Raw genomic sequence first — 22,198 nt, 5'->3', positions numbered from 1 at the left:
TCATGTCTGGCTCTGGCCCCCGCTATGTATGGGACGTCGACGATTCGATGGGATATGATGACGATCTCTATGAAATCCCGCCAATCGATCCCCGTAAGTTCAGTACTCAAGATATCGATTCCACATGCTGACAGTTTTCTTATAGCGGATGAAGAGGAAAACGATGCTTCCGGGCCTATCACCATCGACGCAACACCGACACGAAGAGCAAGCACAACCAACCGTTTACATGCCTACAACAGCACTACATCCGATACAGATGTTCAAATAACGAGCTGTCGACTACATGACGGTACTAAAATCAAAGCCGGTGACACTGTGGAGCTTCACAAGCCCGACTTCCGACAACATGGACTACACAGTGGTGACTTCCTTAGGATCTCCAAAATCGTCAACACTGCTAGTAACAGCGTCCAACTGTGCGGCCACAGGTTTCTGAGGGAAAAGTATCGTTTAGGACGTGGGTCGAACGGCGAGTCGGCAAGACTCAACGAAGTCATGATGCACCTCGAGGTGCGTGAGGATGACGACAGGCCTGCTCTAGTCCAAGGTCTGATCAATGTTGATCTAAAGGATGTCAAGAAGAAAAGAGAAATTATACTCACTACAAAGCCTTATCCGATGCTTTCGTTTCGAGATCAACCAGCAACTTTGTGGCAGCGCACATATACAAAGGAAGACATCAAGCGCCATATCTTCGAGCAAGGTCCACTGGTCTGCCGCTGGACATGGACAACAATCATCAGCCCCAACGGAAAGGCATACGGTTGCATAATGAGGCTTCTGACTGAATCGGAAACCCTCAGACCAGACCAGTATCCTCCTCGCCCTCAACACATACAGAGTCCAGCAGCATCACACGACCAACGACTGCGTGACGCGCGACTGGGAAAACGACCGGTGCGCACACCATCCCTGGAGGTTCTCGACGACCCAACAGTAAAGCGTAGACGTTCACATCCTGTCAAACAACAGCACTACACATACGTTGACATCTGCTGTGGTGCAGGCGGCTCATCAAGAGGTGCAGTCCAAGCAGGTCTCAAAATCATCGCAGGGCTCGACTTTGACGAGCTAGCCATAGAGGCGTGGGAAAAGAACAACCCAGATGGTTCGTCATTTTGTATAGACGCCTTCGAGTTTATCGATCAACGCCTGTACAAGCACATTGGCAGAATCCACGTGCTGTCAATATCTAACCCATGTCAGCCTTACTCTTGTGCCCAGCAAGTCACTCTTATTCACAATGTCAATCCTTTTGCTAACTCAGTCTAGTACAATCAAAGGTCGAGACGACGAAATGAACATCAAAGCGTTAGACTTCATTAAGCCACTGTTAGAGCACTTGAAGCCTAGGATCTTAGTGCTGGAGAACACAGCCGGCCTAGTGAATATGGAAAAGAACCAGGCACACTTCAATCGCCTGTTGAGGAATATCGCCAGTGCACAACCAGGGTATAGTGTCAGCTACAAGGTGGTCAACATGGTTGACTATGGCTTGCCACAGCCTCGTAAGCGCCTGATCATTATTGCGGCTAGGTTTGTTACAAAACTCGATCATTCTATCCAGGCGCTAATTCGATGTAGGCGAGGGGTACCCGTCCCTCCGTTCCCAAAGCCAACCCACGGTCCTTCGGGTAGTGGATTGCTACCATACGTGAGCATTGGCGACGCTCTCGAAAAGATGGAACGTTTTGGTCACCTGCAACGTGCAAGCAATGACCCCTACCATCAACCACACAAGATGCCTGTGCTTAACGGTGCACCCTACGACGCGTATAGAAAGTTCATCAACTGTATCCTGAAAAGTGGTGTTGAGACTTTGCATCCGAGCGGCAAACGAGCTTTCACACCTCGCGAGCTTGCTGTCTTACAGAGCTTACCACAAAACCATCATCTCACTGGTAGCTATTCGAGAGCCATCGGGCAAGTAGGAAACATGTTTCCTCCGCTCATGGCAGAACTTGTCTATCGCTCTTGCGCGCAAACCCTCGAAGCATTCGACCATGGGTTTATCACAGCAGAGGATAATATCGAAGATTTGGATATTACTCTGATTGAAAAGGACGTTGTCATCACTGAACCAGCGGCTCAAGCGGGTTCTTTGTTCAGTCCGAACTCATCAGCTGAAAACTCTCAACATCAGTATCGCTACCTGCGGCCGCCTCAGCTCAGCGATGCAGCGCAAGCCGTACACAGCTCAGCGTGGCAGACGAGGACAATAACCAGACGAGCACGGCCATCGCCCCCAACTCGGGAACAGAGACATACCGTGCCAAGCAAGAGTCGCCGTGAAAAGCAGTTCTGGGACGAGTACAATGGCAAAACCATCGACCTGAGCACTAAGAGTGACGAAGAAGCGGACTTGTCGTTTGTTTAAGGCCTTGATTTCCACTTTCTGTTCTGTAACTTGAAGAAGATATGAACGGCTGTAGTCATGTCTGTTAGCGACTCGCGGGAGGAGATGAACGCACATTACGTTTTTATGTGTCACAAGGCGCGGCTAACCTACTCTTAGAATACATACAATGCTTTTATGTCCTGCTCTGAGTGCATCTATAACTAGACGTACTATGTGCAATGTTTTTCTTCTGAACTCACCGTTAGTACAACGTACAGTACTATGTCTTAAGTACAGAGAGGGCCTTGGCCGCGGACTTGAGCGCCCGTGTATACACACTTACTCAAAGAAAACAAACCATTGCATCACTCCATAGCGGGCCAACGTTCGATAGCCGATCAGTCACATAACTTTTGCCCCCCCAACTTCCTATTCCAGGTGCCTAATCGCCGACCATTTCCAAAAGCTTAATGTTCGCCCCCGCCACTAAACCCAGGCTTGACACCCTGTCACGGTATGACCCTTACATGATCTCTCAAAATATGTAAATTCCGCGTAATGGCGCATACGCCCAGAACACCGACGTCCGCCCGTCTTATGGTAAACATCGTACCATTCTGACCTCATAACGTCCAGGGTCTGGGAGTCAAAGAGAGAGTAAACTTTGGACTGACAACTCCTGTCCCTTCCGCACCACTGGTCTCACCGGCATCTTGCAGAAACGACGCACAGGCATTATCCATGTGGCTTCCCATCGGCTTACATATCGACCATGGCGATTGATACCCTGCATTCGACCCCAAACAGATCTATCCTGTATTCGTGCCCCATTCAAGCAACACAATCTTTTCACATGCACATGACAAGGCGACAAGACACAAAACGGAAATAGAGCAGCGAATGAGAAACGGTCGCCACGCCTTCCACATGCAGATCGGGAATATGGACAGATTGCTGTCCGTCGGCGTAGTTGATGGATTTAGATTGCAACAAATGCACGAAAATGCATGAAAAGCAATTTTTTCTCGGATGTCTTTTCCCTGGGAGACGCCACAAGATCGGACCGTTTGTGATGGGCAAGCGCCCGCCCTCGTCACGAGAGAATGCGGATTATGCAAGTTGAGATTGCGGAGTTGTATCCGGTTCACACACCGCTATCTTTGTATGGATCAAAGCTTTATCCCCCGAGGTTTTGGTTCGCTGGAAAAGCAGGGTCTACTTTGCTGCCCGAGCATCTTAGGAGGCGTCGTTGGGAGGGAGGGATGGTGATGAGTGAGACGGGGTAGAGCCAGAGTAAGACTACGCATAGAAGAGCCCTGGTACGGGTTATGTACGATGTGCAAGATTGGTGTAAGAAGATGTTCAGGGTCCGATTTTTGTAATAGTTCGGGCAAAGACGCAACAGACAGGCCGCGGCGACACGGGAGTTCCATCTTGGCTGGCTTGCGGCATGTCAGATTTGCGTCCATGGTTCGTCGTATTCGGTTCTTTGTGCGACGCGGGATGTAGTGTCCAAATGGTGAGGCTCGACAAGCGCGCTTCTGACGAGTAGCGGTAAAGGGAAAGGAATCAGATCAAAGCCCAAGGCCAGGTCAGACGATGTCTTGACAGTGCATGACATTGCATGAGTGAGGCACAAACGACGCCCTTTCCGGTTCAGTGGAACTAAGAGCTTGTGTGGAGCCGACTTGAGCAACTCCCTCGTTCATCATTCGCGTGGAAGTGTTCTTCCCGGGCCTCTAGTGCTGATCCTGTTAGCGTGCCATGTGCGTTCCCGTTATCCCTCTCGTATCCTACATGCCGTAGCTTTGTAGTGTTGCCGATGGTTTGAGCCTTGCGCAGCGTGGCTGGTGCATACACCTGGGTAGCGCGCTAAATCTGAGGCGGTGGTCTAGGAGCTACAAGTTGTGCCGCGGCGAAATATACCCGTGGTTGACACAGCGGGCTGCAATCTAGGAATCGAGGCTGTTTTGGATTCAATCTACAAGGGTTTGGGCAAACCGGCGCCGTTACTCGGGCTCTTCGGCCGAGTCGTCCTTTGGGGGGGCGCGCGCGGAGGGGGAGGGGAACAGGAACGATTGGAAGTCTGCCCGACTTGAGTGAAATCGCCCGGTTTTCCGGTGTTTGCCAGATGACAGGAACATGCCGATGCGGCAAACAGGCAAGACAATAACTAAGTTTACATCTACCTTGACAAAACTCCACTTTACACGATGCCGTATTCTCGCCGTGTCGGCCTCATCAGCGCTCTCAATGAAACTCGTGTCAAGGGCATGTTGCTAAGGACTGTTCCGTGCTTGTCCGTCGAAGCACTATAGAACAAAACTTGTAAACTTAGCGTAGCCGACATGCAAGACTACGCCCTCGCAATGCCTGTCCTCACTCGAACAAACCTTCTTTTCAATGTTTCTAGAAACACACCATAGACGCGCTACCGGACTTTCTCCCTGACATGTCGGGGAGGGGCGGTCGCACATGCCATTGACCTACCTAGCCAGCCGCTCGACATGCCCTCCGGAGCCTTGCCGAACCACCTGAGCACCTACCATAGTTTCATCACCTTCTACACCGGTACATTGGACGCAAGGGTGTCTGCAGCCGAACGCCTCAGTGTTTCCACATGATCCCTGCGAACATCGATGATCTGCACGTCAATCGCGTCTTTGGACGGCAGGGCTAGGAGTATTTGGAAGTGTGCATCGTGGGCGCATGGACGTTTTTCTTGGTCAGGGTCCTAAGTCTCTTACCAGTGAAGGGGTTCCTGGCTATATGGCTTCCTAGAATGCTAGGTGGAGCGAGTCAAGTGTAATGAATTCGTGGGCTTGCGACAGATGACGATTGTGGACTGGGTCACTTGATGCCATGCAACGAGAATAAAGACCAGGGGTTCGCACGCTGCTGCTCCTGTTGCCTGTTGTTGAAAGCTGACCTCTACAATCGTTTCTCACCGAGTAGTCTCACGATCCATAGGGCTGGCCTTGCAAAGGATCCTGAACCTCATTTCTCTATACGACATATCGGCCCATGTCCTCTTACCAACTAATCAGCCAAGTCATCTCAGTATAAGTCGACGGAAGAAGCCATCTGATTGAGAAAGCCATCCTAGGTGTCCATCATGGTGAAGACAACTCGTTCACCTTTCCTGGATATCCTACCCGCAGAACTCCGACTGCACATCTACACGCACCTCCTTGTCACCCCTTCATCCATCAAAGGTCCTGTTGCCCGTCACGAGACCAAATATGATCTCCATACTGCTATTCTCCGAACCAACAAGCAAGTTCACCACGAAGCCCGCTCCGTGTTCTTTGGGAAAAACACCTTCTACATCACCTCAATACCGCCAACGTCATCCAAGGGTAACTCCGGCCGAGATGCCGTAGAGGAAGTAGAAGAAGAAGAAGAAGGCTCGGGCGCCTTTGAACCCCCTCTCCAACTCACCGACCTTCCCTTGGTTCGCCATCTTGAAGTCGATCTCCTCTATTACCCCAACTCCATGACCACAACACTAGATTCACGCGACGGAGTCTGGAAACCCGTGTCTATCGGAGCCGGACGCTACACAACTAGCTTATCTTACCTGCTCAACACCGTCTCGCCAAGCCTGCTCAGCTTGACTCTCTGTGCAGACACACGGCGCTACATCGACAGCACCTCTACCCAGGACCCACATCGCGTCAGCACCAAATCCGAAACCGACATTGAGCGACTGCAGGTGCAGAAGCTGCTTACCGGATTCTACATGGCCGACAGCAACTCTCTCTTCAGGAAAGCGGTAAAGGACCTTCTCGTTAGGGATGTGGGCCTCCACTTTGACTTTCCGGAAAGCTACTTTGACTTCATGGTTGGCAGGGAGAGGCTTTGTGGACAGAGTCTTGTGGAGTTGGCGGGTCAGGTCTTGGCGGCCAGGAGTGAGATTAGAATCAAGGCTGCGATGCAAGAGGCGGGTGTAGGAAATGAGTTTGCCGAGGAGGGTACAGTGAATCTGATTCCGTTCCTATGTTGATGGGTTGCGGGTTGGGGTTTGGGGGAAATAGATCCAGGGATGCAAAAAGTGTTGTTTGCATAGGAGCGTTGGGATGATACCACGAGTCGAGATTACGACGAGCATTGAAGGGCGTTTGTTGCATAATTTGGTTTGGAAATTGGATTTACAGGGAAGTGCACAGGAGTATTTAGAAGCGTTGTGTCTACATTTCTCTATTACCATGCTATCACAATACAACCTACAAACGTAAAAGACGCTTGATTCAAGGCGCTAAACTCTCTTTCCACGAACACAAAAGAGTAATCGTCCCGTGTCCCATTATTCTTCATTGTCGTAAATCGTAAAGTGTCGTGTCGTATCAATACATACGTGCAGAAAAAGCAATCAACGCAAGATATCGATGAAACGCAGAGGACAGACAAGCAAAAAAAGAAGTGTAATAATACAGTCGTGTAGGAACCTACACTTTGCCACGTTCCTGGACATATGTCTAGTAATCCCTCCTTCGGTGCCGCTTCGTCTTGACAGGACTGCCATCACCCTCAGAGTCGCTACTGAAGTAGTCGTAATCATCGCGACCATAGTCGTACCCATGGTCGGGGCGGCGATCACGATCGCGCCTATCGTCCCTTCGCGAATCGCGATCGTCGTGGCCACGGGACTTGGAGCGGAAGCGATCGATCACGCTGCGGCTTCTAGCACGCAAGCCGGGACCTTTGCTGCGTTCACGCTCATGCGCGCGAGTCCGGGATCGGGATCGGGAGCGAGAACGGGACGTGGAGCGGCGATCGCTTCGGCTTCTGTTGGTATTGTTAGAACTGAAACCAGTCAAGCATGGGGTGACGTTGTTTACCTTGAGCGTGTCGCAATCTGCCTGGCACCCAACGCACCCGCAGCTGCTCCTGCAAGTGTGGTCAGCCTGCTCTTACCCAGCGACCTGCCCGCAAATCCTCCAGCCAACGCACCTCCCACCGACGCCGCCAGGCTCTTTTCGCGCAGATCCATGCTATCGAATCTATCGCGCACTTTAGTCATGCGCGAATCATCTCGACGGTGGTCTTTGCTAGAGCGGGACTGGTGGGAGTGGGAGTCAACAGACCTAGCCCTGTGACGATGTTCACGACGAGGCTTAGTGCTCTCACGGCGAGAGCGAGATTGAGACTCGTTGTATGCAACCATTGGCTGTTCAGCGGATGGGGGTATGTAAGTCGGGTAGGTTGCGCTCGGCACTGGCGTGAAACTAGGCTGAGAGTTGGAGCGCTGACGGCTAAAAGGCGGCGGAGACGGTTGGTAGCCAGTGCCAGCCGCAGGGAAGTCGGTATGATGATAGGGGTTCATAGGAGAATTTGATCCGACAGGTGGTGGCGGAATGGGCGCGTCTACCGCGGGCGACGGCGCGTATCCAGGGCCAGGAGTATACCTAGAGCTTCTGGGAGCATCGCGCTGGACATGGTCTTGAGAAGCACCACGTGGCTCTGCACTTGCTGGCTTCGGAGTGTTAGTAAGTGGGCGCTGAAGCAAGGCCGCAAGGGGCGGCTCGTAAGACGGAGTGAAAGCAGCAGAAACGGGAGAACCACGAGAAAGAGTGCGAAGCAAATGAGGTTGAAAAGAGAAAGGGCTGGACGAGGTCGACGTTGTCCGGCTTCTCAACAGAGGCGGACAGCTGTTCGCCGGTGTTGGATGCTCGGGCATTGTCGCGAGCGTCGCGCGCCGAAAAGATGAAAGATTATTTACCTGGGGAGAGTAGCCGTAGGCAGGAGCGGCATATGGGCGATGGTCTTGCACGGAGCTAGGAGCATACTCCTGTGGATTGTACGGCTTATACTCGGATGTAGGCGGAGGAGGGAAGTAGGGTTGTCCCTGCTGTGGTTGAGCCATGTCTCTTGGAGGGCTGTGCTGTCCGTCCAAGTCGCTGCTATGTCTGCCGTGTCGTCCCCGACTCGGACTTCTCCTAGCACTCGTTCCAACACTCTTTGCGCGTCGTCGCTCTCCCTTTCGTTGTTCTCGGTCGCGCTCGTAGTCGGTATCGTCCGTGTAGTAGTCCGAGTAGCCTGCCGGCGGGCTGCGCTCCTGTCGTGAGTTGCGCTTGCTGGATCTCTCTTCACTGTGGCGTCGTTCTCTTGCCTTTCTGTCGCTGCGGTCTTTGCGGTTTTTCTTGATTTCCTTTTGTTCTGCCGGCGTGAAGTAGCCTCCGGGTATCTTTTCAAAGAACTTGTCAGGAATCTGCTCTGCGCCGTAGCTGATGGCCTTGAAGGCTAGGGCTGCCATCTTTCAATGGGGCCGCGAAATCCGGATGTCGAAGTGACGTAGGACTTGTGTTGCGAGCAGCGATGTGATTGGAGCGCAATCGACCGGTCCCAGTGATTCGACGAGGGAGCCTTGTTGGGGTGAGGAGTCTGCAGGAAGGCCGACGAGTGGCAATGGAGCAGACTGTGCAGCGCGGGTTATAGTGTCTAAGCAGTATAGATTGTGCTTGGAGATGGGTAAAGTGTGTTGCTAGAGGACTTCTGGGGAAGAAGAAGCGCGGGGAAGGAGGCCAAGTATAAGATGCGCCGCGGCAAGTGACTCTTGACGTACGGCGGCAACAAGCAATTCGATTTGTACGATTGGGCAGGTGCGCTTACACACGACAATATAGCCAATTCGACGCATAGTACAACTCGGTGGCAGCCGCCTCGTCTGCGTCGCGAAAATGACGTCGTTCGTCATCGGCTTGGCTCGTGCACTGCTGTCATTGGAGCCGCAACACGGGGATCAGCATCGTCGCTGTAGATGGAATCTACCGTGCAGAAACACATCTCGATTAACGTTGATCGTGCAGTCATTCATGCACGATGCGAACACCACAAGAAGCCTCTTTTTTTCCATACCCATATCTGTTCCGCAAATGCTGAGGCGCCACAGATTTCGCCTATTGTAGCCTCCAGAGGCCGCACTCAATTGTATGCGACGCACGGTTGCCACCGCATCTATTCTCAGCATATAGTCCGACAGAGTTCTGGCCTCACTGCCGGCTGGCGACGGGGCCAAGCCTCCTCGGGAGACACATTCCATGTACCTCCCTTGCTCAAAACCGGGTTGCAATGCGACATAACGCAGGGCTCCTACGAGGAATTACCTGGGCGTGGCGGGCGTGGCGGACGCGGCCTATCGTGAGATGTTGTGCGTTGGCAATGCTCGTCAGTTTCGTAGCCTCAACCACTCAGACGCGTGGGGCCATGTGCGATGACGCCATGTTCGAGCTCTTGTGCTCACCGCCAACATGACATGGGTCACGAGGCATGGCTTTCTTTGTGCATTTGTATGGCCTCCATTGAGGAATGTGATTAAAAGATGGGAGCCCAAGTGCGCAGACATGGACCGGGTATCTTGTGTATCGGACTAATCATACGCTGTGCTACCAGCGAAGGAGAATGGAATGAAGATCATCGACGGTCATAAGCCGCTTTACACCAACTGATTGGCAGCTACCGGTGCAGGGCTACGTATTTCTCCAGCGGGTCTACCAGTGCTGTCTGGAACCTCGACCATATCCTCGACCATTCCGAGGAACCTTTGCCTGTATTCATCGCTCGTGGTAGTAATACTCATGGGGCCGTGATCCTTCCCCAACTTTAGCGTGTTGAACAACTTAACCAGTCCTGTCATCGTATGCGCCTGGAGAGCGTCTTTCGACCAGAAGAAGTCGAGAACAATGGCTCGGTAAACCCACTTGCCGTCACGCGATACGACACCTGTGCGCCATGTAGATCCTCGACCGGGGGGCGGCGGCACGTCACCCGAATTCAGGTCGGCGGGATAGCGAACGAGAAACAACGAGTAATCGACTGCGTTGTTGGTTTGCAAGATCTTCGAGTCCCGAGATAGTTGTGCAATGAGCTCCTCCTTCTCGTCGATAGTCACTCGGACCTTGTCTTCAAACTCATCAATAAGTCGATCCTTGACACTCTCAGGTGCCAGGCGTCCGTTGGCCACGTCGCGTTCAGGGTAAAAGTAGTCGTTCGGCTTCAGGTCATATGTCTCCCAGCGTTTTTGCTGGTCCTTGCTGCAACTCGACTTCCCATAGAGGATGTTCTCCATTACAATGTGATGGCTCGGTGCTGCACCCAATGCAGCACCGAGAGTGGCAGTGGGGCAGTAGAGGAGATCTGTTATACGGACGAGAAGGGAGTCCTCGTTGAGCTCCATGTGTTCGACATAGGGTTCGAGAAGACGATCGCGGAAGAAGGATTGCTCGAACTTTCGTGGTAGTGACTTAATCAGGTACTTGGAATTAGGTGTCGTAAAGAATGTCTGCTGTGCATTAGCTGGTTGATCTCATATATGATATGGAGCGCGTACTGATCCAGAGTATCCCAGGTCTCCTATGGGGACCAGATTGGTCCGTTTGCTCTTAGTAGGGGACCGGAAGCTCTCGGTGTATTCTTCCTCTTCAATCTCCCAAGTTTCATTCCTCAACTTCTTGAACAGAGACGCGCGATATCGAGCAAGAGTAAGACTGAACAGGGCAAAGAAGGCATATATACGCGCGAATAGACCTAGACGCGCGCCTTCATCTTTCCGGGGCGCGTCAGATCTGAAGATGGCGCGTAAGATGGACGCGCTGATGAGGCGGTCTCGACGTCCCATTTCGAAGTCTAGGGAAATGGCAGTTGTTTTCAGGAACGGAGAGGAGGTCGGCGTTGTGGACGCGTGAAGCAAACATCATCGCGCGCTGTTTCATACCAAGATGACGTCACCGCGCTAACGATAGGCCTTCATGCCCAGGTGTGTTACTTGCTCGACCACGTCTTCCTTCATCAGTGCACCAAACCTTATCAAGGGAGATGTTTAGCAGCTTACACAAAGAATCGATGTTCCCGCCACATGGGTGAATTCTGGGTGATGGGCGAGATCTGACGAAGCGGCTGGTAGGCTTCCTGCTGGCTGCAGCTAAGAGCTAGCATACAGCACGACCGGCACAACGCCGCCACAGATTGTTTTCATCCGCAGTTGTTGGTTTCCAGCATCAACTTTGCCTGTAAGGTCTGGATTTTCTTGATTATACAAGAGAGTACCCGATCAGTACAAAGTGTAACATAAAGTCGCAGTGGACATTCTCGACAAGCATGAATTTGCAGCCCCCGGCCGTCATGCTGCAACCAGACGAAAAGCACTACAGAACGAGATCATCCTTCTAGCCAACCCTACAATTATCCTGATACGCAACTAGTGCTCAAGGCATCACTAGTCGTACCTCGGGAACTCCGTGTGTTCGGCCTAGAACTACCAGGGAAGCTGCTGGCTATGCACTCTGAGAGTGGGATAACCCCATTGGTTGCCGCAATAACTTCATCTTGGTACTTCAAATTTCACCACCCATCAGGTCTCTACCCACGCTTTCTCGCAACAGAACATTCGCTCTAGAGCTTTCGACCTCGGCCGTGTTGTTTTGCTTGGCGACATGAAAGCATATTGGAACCAGAGTCTCGACTGTGGATCCCGATGGCTTCAGATAGGCGAGCTATATATTGCTCTTCAGGGTCGCGCCCCAATCGATGTCCCGCTCGGCACGTCTTCCGTTGTTTCACCCTGGTCTCTTATAGCGCACTAAGCGTGCCGCTGCAACGGCGAAAACTAACATAGGTGGGCTTTCGAGTCTTGCGAAAACAAAGCGGAGGTCGAACTGAAATCCGGAATTGGACTACAAGCCTCGTGTTGAAGATTTGGCGGCTGTGTAATAGTTATACAAAGCTATCGATTGTGTACCACCCCGGTACAAATCATTCCAACGCAGACCCTGACACTGTACAACCCGACCATATATGCATCTAGACATACTCGTCTAACAGACTAGACCCTTAGTCCCAGGCAGTTCCTGTCCGGGCTGTCATTGTGACGGCTGGCACCCCACATTATTTCGCCTCTGCAGATGGCCTTACAGCTTGAAGGTTTGCCCAGACGCTTCAGCATGCCCTTTCAGAGGTTTCCGATATTCCCGTTCGCAAGCTACTGGGTAAATTCTGCGTATCACAACTGCATGGTCATCAAGCCACTGCTTACTGGTCCTGTCTCCTATGGAGAGAGTACACTCTGCATATAAAGCGCAAGGCTCACCCTTCCGTTTTACAGCACACTCGTACCACCTTGGATCTACAGTATTCTTTGCCACACTGGACTAACAGCAGGCATAATTGCGCGTCCGCTGTGCCAATCTTTCATCTTTGTACCCTTTCATCTCGTTTATCACATCCACCCCACGCCCCAAACATACAATGGCAAGCGCAGACGTTCAGCAACCACCCGCGCAGGACGCCGCACCCGCACTACCTGATTACCTCACTAACCCTGACGCTGTCCTCGGAGATAAAGATGCCAAGTGGCGATACGGCAGAGCACCAGATTATTCAAAGACAAGAAAGGTTTTCGCTGAGAGTAAGTTACTTCATACGGTAGCGAAGCTGCATGTCAGACGTAGTGCAATTCACTAACGATGCATAGCAAAGCAAATGACGCACGAAGCCGGGTCACTTCCGGAGCTTGTACAAAACCTCGTCAAGAACTGGGAAGTCGAAGCATCCTTCAAGCCCAGCATCGACGACTGGCGTACGATAGACCGGGAGAACTACTCGTTTGCCATCAATGGCGGCAAGCCTGAAGGAGCGGAGGCCATGCTCAAGGTCGGCACGTACAACGCTATCATCGCGCCAAACGAATACTACTCGCCCGACTACTCCGACTTCGCCTCATCACACAAGACGTTCAAGCGCATGATGCCTACATTCGCATGGGAAGTACTAGAAGTGTACAGCGGCCCACCCACAGTCAGCTTCCGGTGGCGACACTGGGGCCAAATGAAGAACGACTACGTCGGCTTCAACAACAAGGGCGAGAAGGTCACAGCCAAAGCACATGGAGGGTCCATCGATATTCAGGGAGTTACTGTCGCCACAGTCAACGACAAAGTACAACTGCAGTCTGTCCGCACTTGGTTTGACCCTATGGACATATTCAGACAGATTGCACCCAACGGCGTAGTGAAGAAGGAGGACAAGCCCAAGGACATGTCGCCAGCAGAAGCTCTCGACGAAGATCAGGCTGGTATCAAGGCGCCTGAGGAGCAGGAGCTGCCTGACGAATTCATCCAGACCAAAGAGGAAGTCGAGCAGACCATTGCAGCTCTCGATAAAATGACAACGGAAGAAAAAATGTCAGGTTTACAAAGCATGCCAGCTGATCACCCTGAGGTATCAGCGTCTTCCAGCACTGAGGGTGGATGTCCTTTCATGGCTGGAGGTTCCCGCTGAGGTACATATGAATGCGGAGTTTACGCGACTGGTTGTTGATGGCTTTGTGGGTTACTATAGATTAAGAGCGTATGTTTGATGGGCGTTAGCAACGCTGAGCGAGTTCGTATCATGTCTCATAGGTATATATGGTTTCACTGCAATACATCTGTCTTTTATCAAGCGTTCTATCTATTCATTCTAATCTTGGCATATTTGTATATCAGAGTAGAAACAGCACAGCGTATACTTTCCAACGGTATGGAAATTATGATGCATGGACATGGTTCACCAATTTAATGCTCTCAGTCACTTTACTGGTTCACTGCCTGGTCTGGTGAGAGTTCGTAGAGGTTGCGCTGTTTAGGCATTCTGTTGGTGTGCGAAACGAAGTTCGCACTGAGCACCAGAAGTTTGTAGTTGCTGAGCCAGGCACAGCGGTCTGCTGGTCTTTTGCTGTAAGGTAGCTTTCACAAGGTCGAGGATGTTCGTGAAATATTCGCCGAAAGTGAGCTTGATTCTTGGAAACTTCTAGGCGTGGTGATGACTTATGGTCATGCGGAGTAGCTTTCCGCCAGCAGAAGTCATCGTTATATCGGCAAAATCCAGATGCATGGCGATGAGAGAAGTGAATAATTTCCTTCGTCTTCCGCCACTGGACCCTTTTTGTCTTCGCACATTGCAGTAACTTTCGGCACAACAGAAGTGGTCAAAGCAACAACCTCCTCAGGGCGGACTAGTAGCCTGTTCAAGCACTATGTACACTTCTATATCTTTATTCTGTCGACATGGTTTGCCCTGAGTCGGCCCTGGGTATTCGGCTACTAATTTGTTTAATCTTGTTTGTCCCCTTCAGAGTGGACGTGATCCATAAGAATCATTTGAGCTCGTCCTCAGATGTAAGCTTTTTCTGCAGCACTTCAGACGAAGGCCGCCGATTAAAGACATTATGGACAAGATGGCTTTGCTAAATTTGGGAAGGGGGTAAGCGGACGGCTTCATTTACCATGAACTGATTAGTTTGTTCTTTTTTGTAGTGTTTTTGGAAGGCTCAAAGCATGAGGCAGAATGCAGTGGCGACAGATATGACGATAGAGTTCATCTGGATTGCATAGTTGACTCACCATACAAGGGAACGAAGAAGCTGTCAAGCGTAAGTGCTGACAGAAGTATCCTATGCTTTGCAATATGAAGGCATGAAGACGCCATCGCATATTAGCAGTGCATATCGGCCGCTCCTAGTCGCCAAATGAGACCATGTACAACGTGAGATTGAGCTTCTACTAATGCAAACCATAGCAACCAAAGACAGAATGGATTGGCGATATAGGATGAGAGGGTATGAGACAGGTTCCGGCAACTGCAATCACTGCCCAATTCCCACGGCCAACTCTTGGAATACATGACACATCGACTGGAGCAGCTGTGCCCACTTTGCTTGCGCCACGGATGCAGCCTGAGCGTAAGTCTCTCCCACCCGGCCAACACCTTCCGGGAGATTGTTTGTGTTCAGCGGGTGACACTATCTCTCGGAGCCCGAGCGCGCCCTGCATGAACGCATCCACGCTTGTATTGAGAAGATGTGTTCCCTTATGGGTGTAATACAGGTTTCGTGTTGGGGGACTTGGATAGTTGGTATGGAACTGGCAAAACAGACCGGCCACAGCCTTGCCGACCATGGTTGCCTGCCCAACCGACTCGGGCTGGTGTGATTTTAGGATGACCTACGGTAGGCAGCAGTGAGTCATAGCTCCTTTACTTCATCATCAAGACGGCGTGTGGTCATGGTTTCATGCTAGCTCGTAGGTACGCGCCAGGCTTTTGGACGCGACTGATAACGACACGGTGTCAGGTGTCTTGCAGGATGTACAAGAAGGTCGCAAGCTGGTCACACGGGGTTGCGCAGAATTTTAGCGGTTGAATGAGGCGATGTGCTGAGTGTGTGGCACGCTAGAGGGCGTGTCTCGTCTGCCTGGGACGGAGAGGGTGAGGTCGCTCTCGTTGGTGTGTCGAGGTGACTCAGCCCGCCAACCAAGGCCCTGCCATGCCGGATCAACTCGGCATCCGCTTTGGTGCGAGGCTAATGGGGGGGCGGGGGCGGGCAAGAGCGATGAGTCGCTGTGCAGTCGGCCACTTGGCGCTTCTGGAAGGGGCGACTGTGGAAGGTGCAGGCTGCAGCTGCAAACTCTGCTGAGGGCGTGGGAGGCGCGAACCATGGTCATCGCTTGCGCTGGGGGGATTGGAAAAGCCGTCGCGCTCTGGTCCGGATGACGAGAGCCGAGGGGATTTGCAGGTGCACACCTGTGGAAACGCTTTGGGGAAGAGGTCCGGCGTCATCAGCCACTGCGGTGTGCAAGAGTGGAGCAGTCGGTCGCAGAGCAAGGCGGCGATGTGTTGGCAGCAGTTCAGTTGCTGGGTGCGCCGTTTGCGTCATGGCCGAGGGCTCGTGTGCCATGGGCGATTGCGCTGAGGCATTTACCAGCCATGTTTGCATCATCACATCACGGCATGCACCATCGGATGGGGTGCAAATGAAGGCGTCGCATGCTCAGCAGCTGAGATTACGAGCGTCGCAGCAGCCGTCGAGGGGGTCGGCCGCAAATATAGCCACGAAAAGCACGGTGAAAGCACAAAATGCCCGCTTCCGGCATGGCCTGGCTGGCCGCACCCAATGACACAGCAGGCAATGGGAAGACGCGTCCTTGGCTCCCAGGCGGTCGGTCCCTTCATCTCAACATAGCTGAACGAGGGTTTTGTGAGGGGGTGTAGCAGACAGTCGGGGACACTGGCGCTACCATGGCACGGAGCGTTCGAGAGCAAACGCGCCTAGCGGGCAGCAAAAGGAGACGCCGTGTGTCGCAGCAGCTGGTCGCGTCGCAATCAGCGTGAACAGCCTCGTTGCGCGCGCAGGGAATGGGCGGGTTGCAGAGGGCCATTTGCCGCTGCGCCGCCAGGCATGGCGGCAGCTTCGTGTTGGCATGCCTGCCTGTAGCCTAGGAGGGACGAGCAGCCATGCGTGATGATGGAGCGTCTCGTCTCACTCTCTGCCCCCCCATGTCATAGCAGCAGCAACGTGTTGAACAACGACTGTGTGTGCTAAGTAGGGTGGGGGATGGCGATATCGCAGCCCAAGCCAAACGGCAGCTGCAGATCAGCTACAACACTGCCGTCCGTTTCCACTTGGGATGGCAAATGAAAAAAAAGCGCGTGCGATGAGTCTTCCAGAGTTGGGTTGTGTGGCAAAGAGGCAAGCTGGCCATAGCGCCCGGGTGCGATGACTGGACTGGACCGGACTGGGGGCGCGCGGTAGGTTACGGGGTTCCTATTAGTATCGCCAGCGCCGCCCAGCCCGTCACCCTCATCAAGACAGCAGCAATGGACTTCACGAACATCTACAGCGCCCCCTGCGGCCTAATCTAGGACGCCAACCGCTTAACGTGTTGTTCTGTTCTCTGTCGCCTAACCACCTGCCACCACTACTACCACCCAAACCGCAAACCGTCCCATCTTTGTCCAGGTAGCAGCCGACGCTTCGACCTTTGTCGCCGCCACACTGCCGCCTACCGCATAGACTCATCTCGCGCCTCCAGTCACACACGACCCGAGACGAAAGAGAGCCTGTCCTTTTATACTCCTTCTCCCGTACCTGCGTTGCGACCAGCCGCCCCTTCCCCTCCGCTGTTCGCGCCTTCCCACCTTTACCGACTCCCCGACCGCCACTTCCTCACACGTCAGACCTACACCCACCACCCAACCGCAAACAGCTCTTATGTACACCAACACCCAATAATAATAAACCCCCACCAAAACAACGCTCCAAACAAACACGCAAACACTACAAGTCGCTCAGCTTGGTGATCCTTCCTAGAGGCAGTCACCATCCTCGAACACTTCTCACATCGCGATCCATCAACACAATGTGCCATTCGGCCAACACTACTCCAGTCACTCGTCACTCAGAATTCACCACTACTTCCGGAAACAAGGCCTCCACCCGAGGCTTCGCTTGCTAGATCCCCCCCGCAACCTCCTCAGACAGCCAGTTCTTGCGACAGCGCCCGCTGTTCAATAGCTGCCATATCAGAGTGCTTCGCGGACGGTCTCTCACAACGGTCTTGTTTCGGTGATTCTGCAGTTGACAGTGACTGGAGCCCGCTCTAGTCCGCACCTGGCAGCTTTTCGACCACTTGACACTGCTCGAATCCTACTTCCACCTGCGACTTCGTCAATCCCCTCCACCCTCCTACGTATACGTTGCGCCTTCGAAGCCTATCCCCTTCCAGCACATAACAAAGAGAACAGTGTCTCGAAATATACGTCAGAGGTCACAGGGTTGCCCGCTACGGTTTGTCCTATCGGTTAAGTTCTCGGTCACCCCACGACCACCCGATCACGCCTTGCGCCACCTCTCCAGGTCTACCTAACGGTCAGCACTTCGAGACGTAACGACAAAGCCTAATCACCCCTCTCCACTCACTCCTTATTGTCCACATTTCCTTACCAGGCCCCGTCCTGCAATACCCCTCCCTTCAACATGAGTCTCGCTATTCCTCTCCCTAGCCACGGCTACATGGTTGAGACCCACCCTTATGCCGCTCCCCTTTCTTCCTCTGCCTCCTCCTCTACTTCTTCAGTATTTTCAGACGCTGCCTCGCAAGCGTCTAGCGCAAGCTCCACATCTTCTCACTCGAACTGGGACTCTGAGGAATGGAGTCGCAACCAAGTAGCACCGCCGACCTCGGTCGACCCTGCAAGCTTGTCAGCTTTCCAGCCTATCAGCCGAGTTAGCACATATCCTCAGTATCAATCTGCGGTATGCCGGGAGCCCGCACAGGAAAGGTTACCTTCCCTGCGCACTGAGCTTCTGGCGCCTCTGGAGCAGCGACAGAATCCTCGTCGATCGTCAGCAGCTGTCAACCAAAAGGCCCCACCCCAATTGGTACGGCAGTCCGATCGAAAAGTCAACTTCGTCGATTGCCTCGTCGGTTAGTACACGCTTTACCCCCGGACCATGGTTCCTTCGCTGATCCCCCCTTGTTAAGATTCTGCTACCCAGATGGTTGAGGTTATCTGGCAACTTTCTGAGCCCAAGAGCCGCTGCGAGAATGCTTCTGGACGCGGGGTACTCCCCCTCCGCATGTTCATCCAGGAGACACTTCGTCGCTCTCGCACAAGCTACTCCACGCTGCAAGTTGCCTTGTACTACTTGATTCTAATCAAGCCTCATCTGCCCAAGCACGACTTTACCATGTCTCAGCCTGAAGATGCATCCCTTCGTGCGCTGCAGTGTGGTCGTCGCATGTTCCTTGCTGCCCTCATCCTTGCTTCAAAGTACTTGCAGGACCGTAACTACTCGGCTCGCGCATGGAGCAAGATCTCTGGCCTCAAGGTCTGCGAGATCAACACTAACGAGATGGCTTTCCTCGAGGCTGTCAACTGGAAACTCCACATTGTTGACTCGGTCTGGGAAAAGTGGCAGGAGGTTGTCTTGAGGCACACCCCTACTCTTCCACCGCCATCACCTGGCGCTCCCATTCCCAACACTTGGAAAGACGTCATTCCTGTCTTGACGCCTGAGTTGGATATCGTCCAGGTGACTCGCAAGGCACCCAACACTCCTGTGCGTCCTCCTCTCAGGCCACAGCTCAACGCTTCGCCTTACCGCACCCCGTCGCTTGATGGCTACGGATCTCAGGAGAGCACACCAACTCCATCTCGCTACCAAGTGCCTCGTTTCTTGGAGCCGAAGCCTGATCTTCCTCACACTCCATCACTGCCGTCACTGGCTCGTTTGGGTCCTTTGCCGACACCGTCCTTGACGCCGCAATCCATCACCAACAACACTCCTGCAGCGAGTGCCATTGCTTTTGGATCATCGCGACGCACATCGATGTGCTCGGCAATGCAACAGGCACAGTGCTCGTCATTGGCGCGCACCTGTGTTGACCAGTTTAACCCAAGCGTCAGGAATGGACTAGAAGCGTACCACTTCCCAACCCGACGACCTTCCCTGGCTCCTTCCAACTCATCCCTATCATCCTCTCCAGAGTCAATGATCTCGGACAACTCACGCACTTCGCGTGCTTCATCAATTTCGTCAGTCTCATCTACTGGCTGGGCGCCAACCCAAAATCAGGCCAACCTGGCTCGATTGGCGACCTGCCGCAGCGCGAGACTCCCGTACCCCGTATTGTCGAAGTGCAAGGAGCAGTACGAGTATGCTCCAAGTGAGGCCATGTCCTCACCTGATCTGGACAGCTTCCATATTGATGATTCGGATTCTTCGCCAGGCAAGGTTGAGAGCCCCCCGTTTGTCGCTCCTGTGAGTCGCAAGCGTGGAAGGTCTTCAGTCGACCTCCAGCAAAACGTGCGTCACTTGCTTCACAGCACTCGCTCCGCATTCGACCTTCGTGGTCAGAAGCCTGTGCTCCCTGATAGATCAATGTCGCACTCATTCGCCTTCTCATCTCGCAGTGAACCCAAAGGGTTGCAGTCGCCCAAGAACACTGTTCCGTACTGCTCGCGTCTTCCTATTCAGAAAGACTTTGGCAAGAAGAGGTCGTGCTGCAGTACCGAGGTTGCACAAGCCTTCCGTCCTCAAGGTCCCGGCATGTGGGCTGGCATCCTCTAGACATGAAAATATCGTCTACACATCAGTGAAAGCCCGAAGATGGCTAACGAAGAAAGAAAGAGAAGGAAGTATCAACGCATTTATTCACTGTTCGTATTTCACACAGTCACACACTCTACACGCCCGTGTATATTTTCCTTCTCCACCTCCGAACCAGCCATGTGTGTATTCTCCTTTTGCGCGTCTCAACAAATCTCATTTGCTACTTCAGCTCCGGTATACCTATTTGGGTTACTTTTGGCGTTCAACTTCACTACCAACTTGGCGTTATATCTATTCACGGAAAGCTCGGTTATGAGCGAAAGGTGGGGAAATACCTTGATTGCAGTCGGATGCATTAGTATGGGTTCAACGGAATAAGGCGTAGGTTGTGTTCGCACGCACATGCGCCCCTTTGGTTGGGTTGGATGTACGTTTACGCCGCGGTGGGCAAGGTTATATCCAGTGAGTAGGTAGTGAGTAGTAAGCAGATGTTGAAGATTCTGATATCCCGCTTGTTGCTTGTTATGTATATTATGGTGATGTCAAGGTGCTGTTCATTTTCTACGACCAGGTTTTACTTGCTCTGGATGGCTAGGCTGACCGTATATAGGCACCCGGGCGTCTGATGCCACAGTTGCTCCATCTACCTCAACCCATGGTTGTCAGACATACCCTAAATCTTCCTAGTATCATTAACATGCATCTCCTCCCCTCCACCAACCTTCCGCATCGCTCTAGCAACCGTCACGCTCTCCCTCAACGCTCTCCCTACAACGCCCCTCACCCCACCTTCCTCCAACACCATCACCCCCGCAATCGTACACCCCTCCGGACTCGTGCCCATATCCCTCAGTTCCCCCGGCTGTATCCCGTTCTGAAGCATCTCTGCACTGCCCCTCATACTCTGGTAAATCTGCTCTTGAGCCATCTTACGAGGGAGCCCCACGGCCACAGCGGCGTCGACAAGGCTGTCGACCAAGATGGCCCAGAATGCAGGTGTGGAGCCGCTGACGGCTGTGGTAGCGGGCATGAGACTGGCTGGGATGGGGAGAGGTTTACCAATTCGAGAGAACGCGGCGGTTGCCAGATCGTACAAGTGAGGCGGGAAGTCTGGGGAGGGGTGATGTTCGATAGCGGTCAAGGATTGGGAGACGAGTGCTGCTACATTGGGAAGTGTACGCAGGACCCACGTCTTTGTTCCGTCATCTTTGGCTTCCGGGTTGGCGCCGATGAGCGATTCTAGTGCAGAGCGCGACCAGCCTGCTACTATGCTGATTAAGAGTTTTCCCTGTAATGCCTTTTTGATACCATCTTCTTGTAAAGTTGCTTCGACCTGTGAGGGGTCGACGCCGAGGATTATGACCTCTGAGCTTTTGATGGCAGTTGTGTTGTCTTTCCTGAAAATGCGGACATTTTGGTGTTGGGAGAAGAGGTCTTGAAGTCGCTTTTCTGAACTCTCACTTTGGACGCAGGCGATGAATTGGGTGACACCGTGGAGAGAGTCGGGAGGGGCGTTGATGAGACTTTTCAGGATAGGTGTACCGAGGTTACCTACAGTAAAGGATGTTTAGCACATTGAAGTCCATTCTATTTGCTTTTGAGATGACTTACCACATCCTAGTATGCAAAGGGTCAGGTCTGGCATGGTCACTTCCTAGTATGCTGATGTCTTGGGTGCTTCCTGCCAAAGCTTGGAGAGAGAGAACTTTAGGGCTTGAATAGACCAATGTGAACAACTTTCTCTTACGACTAAAGCCCTGTGAGATTGAACTGGGTGTTGCTAAAGGCTTGGTTGATGATTATTTTGATGTGTATGATGTCTCGGGAAGGAAACCGGTCCCCACTTTTCTTCAAGCGACTATCAGCGGGGAAAGCGACTGCGGAGGTCCACTTGTGCGCCTGCGTCCCTTCTGCGCCCAAGTGCGATCATGACGATGATAACGCCTAAGTGCCGATAGTAGCCGCCGATTAGCAAGTAGGACGTCGCTGTA

General features: G+C 52.7%; 6 protein-coding genes across 6 annotated transcripts; 4 read left to right on the top strand and 2 right to left on the bottom strand.

Moving 5' to 3' along the window:
- Positions 1-2: 2 nt before the first annotated feature.
- On the top strand, positions 3-2,380 carry ACET3X_009317 (uncharacterized protein; the record flags this gene model as incomplete). The annotated part of the gene is made up of 5 exons (XM_069455498.1): positions 3-93; positions 146-446; positions 486-1,226; positions 1,276-1,539; positions 1,588-2,380. The coding sequence occupies 5 exons, from the start codon at positions 3-5 to the stop codon at positions 2,378-2,380; spliced, it is 2,190 nt and encodes a 729-aa protein (XP_069303394.1).
- Positions 2,381-5,456: 3,076 nt separating this feature from the next.
- On the top strand, positions 5,457-6,347 carry ACET3X_009316 (uncharacterized protein; the record flags this gene model as incomplete). The annotated part of the gene is made up of 1 exon (XM_069455497.1): positions 5,457-6,347. The coding sequence occupies one exon, from the start codon at positions 5,457-5,459 to the stop codon at positions 6,345-6,347; it is 891 nt and encodes a 296-aa protein (XP_069303393.1).
- A 472-nt stretch (positions 6,348-6,819) lies between these two features.
- On the bottom strand, positions 6,820-8,597 carry ACET3X_009315 (uncharacterized protein; the record flags this gene model as incomplete). The annotated part of the gene is made up of 4 exons (XM_069455496.1): positions 6,820-7,129; positions 7,183-7,231; positions 7,295-7,817; positions 8,064-8,597. 4 exons carry the CDS (start codon positions 8,595-8,597, stop codon positions 6,820-6,822), a joined length of 1,416 nt encoding a protein of 471 aa, XP_069303392.1.
- Positions 8,598-9,776: 1,179 nt separating this feature from the next.
- On the bottom strand, positions 9,777-10,958 carry ACET3X_009314 (uncharacterized protein; the record flags this gene model as incomplete). The annotated part of the gene is made up of 2 exons (XM_069455495.1): positions 9,777-10,622; positions 10,671-10,958. The coding sequence occupies 2 exons, from the start codon at positions 10,956-10,958 to the stop codon at positions 9,777-9,779; spliced, it is 1,134 nt and encodes a 377-aa protein (XP_069303391.1).
- Positions 10,959-11,245: 287 nt separating this feature from the next.
- ACET3X_009313 (uncharacterized protein) lies at positions 11,246-13,753 on the top strand. The gene is made up of 3 exons (XM_069455494.1): positions 11,246-11,354; positions 11,420-12,743; positions 12,810-13,753. The coding sequence occupies exons 2-3, from the start codon at positions 12,584-12,586 to the stop codon at positions 13,613-13,615; spliced, it is 966 nt and encodes a 321-aa protein (XP_069303390.1). The 5' UTR covers positions 11,246-11,354; positions 11,420-12,583; the 3' UTR covers positions 13,616-13,753.
- A 3,186-nt stretch (positions 13,754-16,939) lies between these two features.
- Positions 16,940-20,718, top strand: ACET3X_009312 (uncharacterized protein). The gene is made up of 2 exons (XM_069455493.1): positions 16,940-18,579; positions 18,637-20,718. The coding sequence occupies exons 1-2, from the start codon at positions 18,129-18,131 to the stop codon at positions 20,223-20,225; spliced, it is 2,040 nt and encodes a 679-aa protein (XP_069303389.1). The 5' UTR covers positions 16,940-18,128; the 3' UTR covers positions 20,226-20,718.
- The last annotated feature ends 1,480 nt before the right edge of the window (positions 20,719-22,198 follow it).

This window comes from Alternaria dauci, chromosome 9 (assembly GCF_042100115.1).
Source record: "Alternaria dauci strain A2016 chromosome 9, whole genome shotgun sequence".
Lineage (NCBI taxonomy): Eukaryota > Fungi > Ascomycota > Dothideomycetes > Pleosporales > Pleosporaceae > Alternaria > Alternaria dauci.
This window is presented reverse-complemented; position numbering and strand designations above follow the sequence as displayed.